This window comes from Daktulosphaira vitifoliae, unplaced genomic scaffold, assembly GCF_025091365.1.
Source record: "Daktulosphaira vitifoliae isolate Bord-2020 unplaced genomic scaffold, ASM2509136v1 Scaffold_3, whole genome shotgun sequence".
Lineage (NCBI taxonomy): Eukaryota > Metazoa > Arthropoda > Insecta > Hemiptera > Phylloxeridae > Daktulosphaira > Daktulosphaira vitifoliae.
In genome coordinates this window covers 41,941,298-41,953,483 of record NW_026099574.1, presented here as the reverse complement: position 1 = coordinate 41,953,483, position 12,186 = coordinate 41,941,298, and the positions used below count along the sequence as shown (strand labels likewise).

The 12,186-nt window shown below is 24.3% G+C and overlaps 2 protein-coding genes across 2 annotated transcripts in view; both read left to right on the top strand.

The window, feature by feature from the left end:
* Nucleotides 1-906, top strand: part of LOC126903042 (C-factor) — a 10,106-nt gene extending 9,200 nt beyond the window's left edge. Inside the window, exon 5 of the mRNA XM_050680956.1 lies at nt 468-906. Within this exon, the coding sequence (XP_050536913.1) occupies nt 468-692 (225 nt within the window). The 3' untranslated portion in view covers nt 693-906. The remainder of the gene's footprint in view (nt 1-467) is intronic.
* Nucleotides 907-2,556: 1,650 nt separating this feature from the next.
* Nucleotides 2,557-11,193, top strand: LOC126901174 (matrix metalloproteinase-2-like). Its single transcript, XM_050677475.1, has 11 exons — nt 2,557-2,769; nt 2,998-3,144; nt 3,277-3,392; nt 4,595-4,756; nt 6,501-6,631; nt 6,706-6,861; nt 7,215-7,456; nt 8,438-8,591; nt 9,547-9,688; nt 10,144-10,262; nt 10,966-11,193. The coding sequence occupies exons 1-11, from the start codon at nt 2,656-2,658 to the stop codon at nt 11,100-11,102; spliced, it is 1,620 nt and encodes a 539-aa protein (XP_050533432.1). The 5' UTR covers nt 2,557-2,655; the 3' UTR covers nt 11,103-11,193.
* Nucleotides 11,194-12,186: the final 993 nt, after the last annotated feature.

The window sequence follows — 12,186 nt, the reverse complement described above, 5'->3', positions numbered from 1 at the left end:
TTATATTGATATGTTCATTTTTGAAAAAGTTAGAGCATTATTAAGTTAAAAATATAAAAAAAAATTATTTTACAAAAATCGTAATTTTTTATTAACTTTGATGTCAACTTTCACCACGAAGACAAGTCCAGAGGTCAATTTTTTTTTTTTTCAAATAAAAGTACATTACATTAGCTTTAATTTATGATATATATAAAAGTGTCAGACCTTCCGGAACATTTTCAAAAGTTAAGTTGAAAAATTTCTACTTTCTATATGCATTTTTAGCTTCGATGCGAAGCTGAGAAGGTATTGGTTTTACTATGATGTGTTTTTTGTGTATAATTTATGAAAATATTTATGATTACTTAGTTTTTTTAATACAATTGAAAATATAATTTAATCTATTGTGCAACAATTATAATTCACTGGAGTAATTAAATTGATTAATAATATATCAAAATTAATTCTATATATATTTTTTTTAGGTTGCCTTAAATGCAGCTACAAAATCATTAAGTATAGATCTTAAAAATGATGGAATCATTGCTGTAAATCTTCATCCTGGTTGGGTAAAAACATCAATGGGTGGAGCAAATGCTCCACTTTCAATTGAAGAATCCGTAGCTGGAATTTGCAAATTATTAACTGAAATAAATCAGTCTTATAATGGTGGATTATATGATTACCAAGGAAAGCAACTTCCCTGGTGATACATAATATATACAAATTTTATATAATTTTTAATATGTATAAAACTATTAAATGAAATTAGATTACTTAAGTAAATTTTTTTTACTATTTAAAAAATGTCAAATTGTTTTTTAAAATTTTTGACATATGTATTGTTAGTACATTATACTAAATAATTGTATTTGAACTTATACCTAACTATTTGAAGAAAATAAATTTTTTTTTTTTAACAATTATGATATGTGTTATTCTTTACACTGGGTCATTTGGCCAACATGCCCATGGTTGTATAGGAGAAATTATATGTCTTTCATATCATAGTTTGAACTAGTAAATTTCATGCATTGAGGATTACTTTTGAGGTGATGAGCAAAAAGGCTCAAAAGTAAATGTTATTAATATTTTTCTAAGAAAGCAGGTTCAGGGAGTATTTAGGATGTTGAGAATACAATGCTCTAACTACATAATTAGTGATGTTTAAATTTTGTAGTCATGATAATAAATATAAATATGTGATGTTCATTAAGGTAACGTTTTTCTGTTGTTGTCATTGGTTGTGACAACTGACCTGTTTCCTTACTTACTGAACACTGAATATATATATTTCTTTGCTTATTTCAATTTTCCTAAATAATGATGCAGAGTAAAAAAACTTTTGGCAAGCAAAAGTCGTCAAAAAAATTTTGGAATAATAAACCCCACCTCTGAAATTATTTTCTAGTTGTACTACTGGCAGAAATTATTTCTTAAATTGGTATAATTTTTATATGTATTGTGATTTATTTACTACACGAATATTTATTTCTTATTAGGTTGTATTAATAAAACTTAAAATGCTAATAAATAAAAGTAAAGAGTATTATTATTCTATCCTTTCCTTATATCTATATAAAAATCAATTTTTTAAAAAATTTTAATTTTGAAGGTGTTTTTCATAAGTTAAATAGGAATGATTAATTTTAACCTGCTAATAAAAGATTTAAAAATAGTAGTTTTAAGTTGACATTATTTTAAAGTATAGGCAATTTATTTTCGCAATGCAGTTAGGTTTCTATCTATACTTAATGATAGAGTATGGATAATTAATATTCTACCCTTCGTTTTGTTAAATTATTTTAATACTAAAGATCTAATATTGTGTTCTCATTATATAATGTATAAGACAAAATCAAATGTGTGAAATATGAAATTCCGAACATATAACTGCTAATAACTCAGAATGTAGTGAATAATTTATGATGAATTACTACATAAATTGTTTATATGATTTTCATTGTGTACGTACACTTTTCGTAGAGTAATAATAATTATTCTGTACTATTACAGGGCTTTACACAAAAAAGTGTAACTCGAAAAATATTGAATAGACTATGAACATCTCTTAGTTATAAATTAAAATTGTCTATGGATCAGTCAACATTTCTTAAATCCATATTTTATCTATTTTGATAAAAACCTAATTAAAGAAATATCTTAAATGTTACCGCTTGTACAATTCTTATAAAACGTACATTAAGTTATTATCTTAAAGTTTGAATTATGGGAAATTCAAGGAAAGAAAATGTTGATAAACTAAAAAATACCACAAAATTTACACTACCAACTCATTAAATCTGTTTTAAGACACTAAAAAAATTATATTATTATAAAGTAAAAATCGAATAAAACAACAGGATTTTCCATGTGAGATCATTATATGTTAAGAATACTAAGGTTTATCTATGAGTAGAATAAATAACTATTAACAATAAAAGTATTGTTTTAAATTTTAATGAAAGTTCAAAGATCACCACATTATCATGAAAAGAAGAAGATGAAAGTTAATAATTTATCTAGTAATCATTAGATACATGATAGATAAATGTTTTGAAAAATACTTGATTAATTAGTTAAACTCTTCTATTTATATTATTAATAAAGTAGCCAAGAATAAGAATAGTTGTTTTATGATCTCTATCTTAGACTATTTCTGTTTTAACAATTATGATTGTTAAATTGTTCTTTGTTTTGTTATATTTCTCTCTATGTAATGTTCAATGTTTACCAATTGATCAAATTAATCAGAAAATAAATAATATACACATTAACCAAGAAACGGTAAAATAAACTAATACATATTTAATATGAATAAAATCTGCTTTAAATATTAAATATTTGTCTCCTCTTAAATTTAATAATTTTAAAAATATTCTAATTAATAAAAACTTGCCTTATATAGGAATTTCCTTTGGTTTCACAAAATTCAATTTTTAGAAATTTATACTGTTGTATTTTAAACAAACTTATAATAAAATCTACTGACTTATAAAAATTTAACATTTTAAGCTTGAATTCATGCAAAAATTTGGGTATTTGGATCAAAGTGGGCCAAAATCTTTAATATCTACAGAAGCAATCATGGATGCTTTGAAGTTAGTACAAAAATTTGGAGGTTTAAAAGAGACAGGAAATCTTAACAATGAAACTCTTAAAGTAATTATTTGTAACACTAATGTTTTAATAACAAAGAAAATAAATTATTTATTGTCATTTTATAATTAAATTTTCTATTATACTCAGGTATTTTAATTTATAAATTATTTAGTTAAATTTGGTTATTTTTAGCTAATGAAATCTAAAAGATGTGGTGTCAGTGATGTTGATCAATCAAAATCTCAAATGAGAAAAAAAAGATTTTCAATTTCATCAAGTGGGTGGAATAAACGTTCTCTCTCTTATTAGTAAGTATAAAAAATTATAACTGTAAGACTTGGGTAAAGTACTATTTCAAATATTCAAAAAATGTTATTTAAATAATATTAAAAAAAAAATTATTCTGAATGAATATTCAAACACTTAAAATAAATTGTACTTAAAATGTATCATGAACAATTAACAAGTATTTTTGTTAACTTTTAAAAATTTTTCTATATTTGAGAAATAATAAAATAAAATTTATGATTAACATAAAATTAAAATTATTTTAATATTTCAAGAGTTATTTTCTCTAAATAAAGGAATTAATTGGAATTAAAAAATAAAATTGGCTTTTATGCTCTTAGTGACAGAATTTAGGGTCAGTTCTAAAAAAAATCTAAGCTTCAAATTATATTTAGAATATTTAATTTTTATGAATTCATAATTGAATTAGTTGTCAAAATACATTATTTGAAATATTTTATTCGGAATACTACCTAATACTGATAGTTGTATGAATCAATTAATCAATTTTATTAATTGATTTATAAGTTGTACTAATAGTATAGTCTAGAAATTGATAGAAATATTATCAAACTACTTTATGGTAAAATAAGTAATTAAATTTTATTAAAAAAATTGGATAACTATTTTGTCATTTGGAGTGTAAAGTAAACTTTTTATTATATTTTTTGGGTTTTGCTACAATATAATTACATTTTAGTACCCTATTAGATCAATCTAATCTCTGAGGTTAAAAATTGTCCAACTTTTTGGGCAGCTCCTAAAAATTTTTCCTTGCTTTGGTTGGATAATAAAACTTATCTCTAATAAAAAGGGTTGTATCTAAAATGTTTAATATTGTTTATGAGAGCAATATCAAACTATGCTTCTTTTCTGTTTTATTTTATTTTATTCTATGATTTTTAACCCAATTAGTGAAAATAATGTTGTTTTATAGAGAAAAATGTGATAGTCAAGATAATTATAAATATATTGTTATGACCCTTTTCATTTTGGTACAAAATACACCTAAATTAAAAAAACTTCATTAAATTTGTAAAATACTAGTTTTGGTAAAAATATTTTAGAAGGGCTTAATTCTCTATTTTTCTATTTTAGGGTATTTAGGCCCTTGTACCCGAAGTTACTTATGTATATATGATATATTGACAATGAAAAAATACATGTGTATAATATTAAAAAAATATATATAATTTTTGATTATCATAGTATTTCATTTTAGTATATCACATATCACACCAAAGTTGAAAGTTGAAGGTGTGAAAGAGGAAGTACAAAGAGCTTTTCAAAAATGGGGAAAATACAGTTATCTAAGATTTTCAGAAATTTCAACAAATGATGCTGATATTATCATATCTTTTGGTAACAATAATCATGGGGATCAGTAAGACAAATTATTATTACTTTTTTTTATTATTATTACAGCAACAGCCTTGAGTGTTGAGATCATTGGCCTAATTAATTAATATTTACAATGATTATATTAAATTTTGTCTTTAATTTTTATTAAATTTTAATAATATGAAAATAAATTTCAAGATTTTCACTATATTATTACATTGGTTTCTTAAATTTTCTTGTAAACTAATAAGTAGTTTGAGGTTCTTTCACTCGGTATCCAATTTTGCAGCATTCCAGTTTAATATCTTTGACTGAGTTTTCAATTCTCATTAAGTGCAAGGTTCAAAGTCTTTTCTTTGTGTTAGATGATTATGTATGATCCAGATGTGTTTCATTCTTATGCGAGTAAGAATAATATTGTCTTCTCTGTTGTAATTTATTATTTAATTAAACAATTTCTTTATTGTTTGTTTTATTTCTCTCTGTTTGATATTTCTTGATAGGTTCCATTCTTTTTGTCATTCATCTATTACTTTTGTATGTATTTAGGTGTTCTAGAATGATGTTTTTTGTTTCTTTAGCATTATTATTTTTATTTAAATAATGTATAAAAATAGTTGGTAATGTGGTAGTGCCTAATACATTGTAATTTGTTTAAGACTTGTTTGTAGGCTACTCTATTTACCGAACAAGAATTAGAATAAGTAAGAATAATTGGAGTAGCCATTCTTCTCTTCAATGATAGCCAAACCATCTATTTTGCAGCATTCATTGTTAAGAAAGATTTTTATTTGAGGAAATTTTGAAGCCTTTTGATATATATATAATTAAAAATTATATACATTATTAATTTATAAATAAGAAATTATTTTAATGTAATTAAAAAATAACTCAATACTAAATACTTAAGTGTATTTGTTATTTATGTTATGAAGTAGTTCCTGTAGTAAATATCTGAGAAAGTATTAAATAATTTCAATATTAATATAATATAAGTTTTACCACAGTAGTAAGCAGTTTTTAAATTCTTAAGCAATATAATAATGTTTATATAAAGGGAAAGTGCAGGGTAAGCAAATTAATAAAGGTAAGAAAAAGAATATATAAAGGGAAACATGAAAAGTATAGAGAGACTGAACGTTTTGACGAAGAAACATCGAGTTACGGGTCAGGATGTTTGATGCAAGTAACTTTGTATTTTGTACGACCTTATTAATTTCATGTTACATTTTGACTTTGTGTTTTTACGTTTCATAAATAAAATAACTATTTAAAAATCTGTACTTGAGAGTAAATATTCTATAACCTTCATGCTATTAAAAATTGTGTGTGTGCAGCAAGAGTCCATGTTGGACTACTGGTCCTTTAGTCGATCATAACAATTAGTGTGTGTGCTGGCTAATTTTTGGGCTTAACCGTTCTTTAGTAGGTATAGTGAAAAGGTAGTTGTGCTGGTGGCTGACGAGGAGCCACCCTTCAGTCTGCTACATTTGAGCTAGACCGTGCTGACAGGTCTACATTCTATCCCTTTAGTATTTCACTAATTTGAGAGATTGTAGCTGACCAGTTTATCCAATGGGCCCTGAAGTAATGCCTCACGGCAGTTCCAGGGCGGCCTACAATAATGCTGGTCGTGGAAAAAAAAAAGTGTATCCAATGGGAGGACTCAAGAGCTAAAAACGACAAACTCGTCTTCAAAAACATTAGTTAATTTGTGTACTACTTTTATGTCTACGTCAGGGCAATACCAACATACGACATTCCATAGTAAATATTTTTATTTTTAGATATCCATTTGATGGACCAGGAAATGTACTGGCTCATGCATTTTTTCCTGAAATGGGTTTATTAGGAGGAGATATACATTTTGATGAAAGTGAAGACTGGACTCTTGATGTTAATAATAATGAAAATAATGGTAATATAAATAATCTTCAAATTATTAATTATTGTAAAACATTAAAAATTTAAAACTTTTTTGCATTTTTTTAGGTGTTAATTTTTACTCAGTTGCTATTCATGAAATGGGTCATAGTCTAGGTTTAGGCCATTCATCTGAACCTGACTCAATTATGAATCCTTATTATAAAGGTCCAAGACTTCAAGAAATTGGTTATGATGACATGCTAGGAATGCATTCATTATATGGTAAATTAATAATTTTAATTATTATTATAGGGGTGTGAGGTAGTGGAAACCTCTAATTAAAGTTGAACTGTGCTATAATATAGGACATAAAAGTACACAATTTGATAGTCAAATAGTATGTGCAGGCTTTCTACTACTTATTAACAAATTAATTTTTCATAATACTCTCTTGTGCAAACTACCATATTTAAAATAATGAAAATTTAGTGTTTTTTTGTATACATTAGTGCAAAAATCAGAAAAATGAAACATTTTGACCTATGACACTATTCTTGCTGATAGACAATATAAGTTTATCGGTATTTAGACATTTTTCATAAAGTTATTTTATTTATTTTTTAATGATTTTTCAGTGACAAGAACTCTTACAAATGAAGTAAAGACAACTATGCCACCATCCAAAGTACCTAAAAATCCACATGTACATTGGTCTACATTTAGTGATGAAAACTGTACCGATGATGATGTAGTAACCCCTGAATCAATTACTACACCAAAACCAAATTCTCCAACAAAAGATGGAATTTCTGATTGTAAAGGAAATTTTAATGCTTTATCATGCTTACGAGGTCAGATATTTCTGTTTAAAGATGATGTAAGTTAAACTAAAAATTTAGACTTTCTACACAATTTGAAACTAAAATTGTGTAGATATTTTAAGGGTATGATTCTGTCTTTTAGTAAAATTATTACCATTTTAAAATGTATTCTAAAAGTAAAACGTGAGTTTGAAAATATATATTATTAAACATTTTGTGACCTAAGAACCTTCAGTTCCTAAGTTCCTAAGATCCTAAAAATGTTAATAACTTCTGAAATACTAGTTCAAAAATTGATATAGAGCAGTCATTTCCTTAATTAGATTATTGTTTATTTTATTAGCTAGTTAAACATGTATGTTACCTTAAAAAAAAAAATAAAGTTGACATCCTTGTAATATATAAAATATGGACTGAAAAAGTACATAATTTTAATAAATTCAATATTCATTAATTATTAATACTGTTCAATAGTCACTCTAAAAGCTATTGCTTGTACCAGAAAGAATAGAAAAATCTACATAGCCCAGCGCAACAAAATCCTATCTAAATACGTATTACTAACTGAAATAGGTAGACTGTCTATAATAATTGAGAAATTGAAAAATATATGCAATCAAAAATAATATTTTCTTAACATAATTATTATTTTAGAATGAATTATGTTAAAAAAATCATTCTGTTCGGAGTAATCAGTTTATCACTGGTATATTTTAAGAATTTAAAATTACTGGTTTCCTCAATGTATGGAGGTTTAGTGGTACATGTGCTTTGAATACCTAAAGCACCCTTTTTATTGTGGTCTCATGTGATGCGCTAGTTTTTAGCTTTTATGTAAAAGGTTGAATGCATAATTTTGTTTATAACATTTTTAAGACTTTATTATCTATTTAGTTTTAATAATTATTATTAAAAACAATTATATAAGTTTAATAAAATTTCAGAAAAAGTTCTCAAATTTTCATTGAAATTAAATTAGCAAACCATACATGTTAAATTGTAATTATTATTTTAAGCATAATTGTTTAATATTTCAGCTATTATGGAGACTCAATGAACCAGGAAAAGTATTACCTCGATATCCAGTGAAAATGTTAAAATTTTTTAACACATTATCTAATAACATTGAAAATGATATAAAAATTGATGCAGCATATGAAAGACCTGATTCAAATATTGTGATGTTTAGTGGTAATTTTTAAAAGATATATTTCTTATTTATGACTAAAAATTTTTAACAAATATGAAACTAAAATAAAAAAATTGTACCTTATATTATTTTAATCTATTAATATTTAATTTATAACTTTAATAATGTCTGGAAAGAATGCTTAAAATGAATATATTCTTTGAATTTCATTCATTTTTTTTGCAATGCATTATTGTATGCAATCACTTTATTTTTAATGAGTAGAAAATTTTAACCCTCTAAAATGTTGGTAAGACTTATGATTATCAATCTGTGACCTTAGATAAGCCAATATTTAACAATTGTAACCACAGAAATAGATTTGTATTTATTTTTAACCAATATTTTAAAAATTTAAATAGCCACAGAGTTATGCTTGTAAATTTATTATTAAAAAAAATTATTAGTATTTATTTATTTTTAGTTGTAAATATTATTATCAAATATTTATTATTATTAAACTTATTTATAAAATTGATTTTATTTAAATTTACTCCTATCAAACAATTAGATGATGTAATGTTTTTATCAAAAACAAATTTTGTAAGATCATTTTTTTAATAAAAATAAATATTTTAGAAATAATTACAAATTTCTTATGAGTGTAAATGTAATTTTTTTTAACAATTATGAATGGGAATGCATCAATTTTTTAGAGGAATCTTCCAAACACTGCTTTTTAAGTAATTAAATATTTTAATTAAAAAACTCTTGTCCAATTGTAATTTACAATTTATTTTTTAAATCTAATGATAAAATTTTTCTTATAATCTGAGAAGGTATTAATTTTACTATATGTTTTTTGTGTGTCTGTTACCATTTTTTGTCTTAAATTGACTATATAATTGAATTAATCACTTAGAAAAAAATAATAGTTTTGATATTTATATTAATAAATTTTAGTTTTCAAAACTAAGTAAAATCAATTTTTAATAAAATAATTTGTTATATTTTTAGGAACTAAATATTTTGTTTTTAATGGAAATCACTTGATAGAAAATAGTCCTAGATTAATAATAGATTATAAATTTCCACGTTTTGTTACAAAAGTTGATGCTGCTATGGTTTATGGAAATCCTTCCCTTACTTATCTTTTTAGGTAAGAATTTTGATTTTATTAATGTACTTTTTATAGTTTCTCTATTACACTAGTAAACATAGTTTCAAAAATTCTACAATATTCTACTCTACTTGAAGATAAATGTTTATATTACTATCAGTTGATTGCTATATGCCAATAGTTCAACAGAGTTAACAATAAAAACTTATACCAAATTTCATTTTTCTAGTGTTAAATTTACTTAAGTATGCTTTGTTATATAAATTACACTTTGGAACAAGTTTATTTTATGGTTTTTAAATCAATTTAAGTACATTATTTTTATAATGAAAAAAAATTATAATTAGTTGTACTCTAAATGTTTTTAGTAAAGGTATTTTGTAATCATTTTTATTATATTATATAATTTATTTTTATATCAAGCATTTAAAAATAGATTTAAAATTTTATTTGAATTTTCGAATTACCCTAAGTTATTATTTTGTGCTACATAGTGGAGAATACTATTGGATATATGATGATCAAACTAAAAGTTTACTGCAAAAACATAGATATATCAAGGAACAATTCAGGGGTGTAAAAACACCAATTGATGATATTCTTACCTGGAATGGTATGTATGCGTGTGTTTTTTATTCAAGTAAAAAAACTGGTATTGTAATAGTAGTATATAATGCTCACAAATTTTGGGTAGTGAATTTCAGAAATTTTATTTCTCACATAAATCAGGCATTCTAGCACAATGCTCGGTCATTTGATATGATGCCACAAATAATGTGAATGTATGAATAATATTTTCAGATTATTTATGTTATTGATAAAAATTAATTTACCATTTACATAGAATAGTTTATTAGTGTTAATAATGTACCCAATATTTACTTAAGAAATAGCTCAACTATTTTTCAGTTAAAATGTTTAAAGTTATCATCAGTAAATATGTACACAAATGTAATTCAACAAGTTATTTGTGTTCAGGGATGATTTTCAGTGAAACTGAAAGCCTTTCAAATATATTATCATATAATAGAACTATTTAGTGGTTAAGTTTAAAAAAAAATTACTTAACATTTTTTTTCTTGTGATTGTATACAATTCCGATTATCCACTTTACCTATATATTACATATATTTAAATTAGTTAATTTAAGTAATTTAAAGCGTTTATCTTAATCAACGTTTTCTTAAATTTAATTATTCAAAATAATTCAATATTTATAATTAATCTTTAAAACCCCTAATATAATATTTAGTATAATAATTATATAGTTTATAAATTTTTTAAATAAAAACTTTAAGTATTATAATTAATTTCAGGAGCAATATATTTCTTTAATGGAAACCAGTACTGGGATTACGATTGGGTACAAAATAAAACTAAATCAGGCTATCCAAAGAATGCATCAGAGTTTTTATTTGGATCTAATTGTAGAGATAATTTTAGATATCATTAAATTTTCTGTAAACTGTTAAATTTTGTATTTATAAGACTGCTTTCTTAGATTTTAGTTTCGATGCGAAGTTAAAAAGGTATTAATTTTACTATGATGTGTTTTTTTTTTTGTGTTTGTGAACGCTCAATCTCAGATCACGCTAGATGAACAATACGTCAAAAGATCACAAATCGTATCTAGTCGTAGATATTAACCTCAAAAATTGAAAAAAGTACCCTCGTTCCCCAAAAACGAGGGAAATCCACCAAAAAATTATAAATTTATAAATCGTTAATTTTCGACATTTTAGCTTTGATGCGAAGCTGAGAAGATATTGGTTTTACTATTACGTGTTTTTTTTTTGTGTCTGTTACCACTTTTTTCAGCTCTCACTGAAGCGATTTCTTTCAACGATACGTCAAAAGATCACAAATCGTATCTAGTCGAAGATACTACCCTCAAAAATTGAAAAAAATTTCCCTCGTTCCCCGTAAATGGGGGAAATCTACAAAAAAATTACAAATTTAAAAATCGCTAATTTCTGACATTTCTTCAATTTTTTTTACTTAAAACTGCCATAACTNAATTTAAAAATCGCTAATTTCTGACATTTCTTCAATTTCTTTTACTTAAAACTGCCATAACTTTTTCAAAAATGAACAAATCAATATAATTTTTTTTATATAGATGCTTGATGTCTTTACCTATCATTTGGTATATTTTTTTTATAAATTTAACCCTTTACCAGCCCACAGAGGGGATTCAAAATGACAACTTTTTCAACTTAACTTTTGAAAGTGTTCCGGAAATACTGACACTTTTTGACATAGTATAAAAAGTTAAATATATTTAAATTTTTTTGTTTCTTTGAAGTCGAGAAAAATAACTTTAAAATTTGAATTAGCTAAATTTCCATTTTTATTAAGTGAGGAATGCGACGAACGGTTTCTGAGACGGTAACACTTGGGTCTTTCACGTCTGTGGTACTGAATTTTTTTTTAATTCTTTTTGAGTTAGAAAAAAATGTTTAACTCATTTGATTTTTATCTCATTTAGATTCAATAACTTCAATAAATATTAAGGATCCCATTACTGTAGTCTCCTT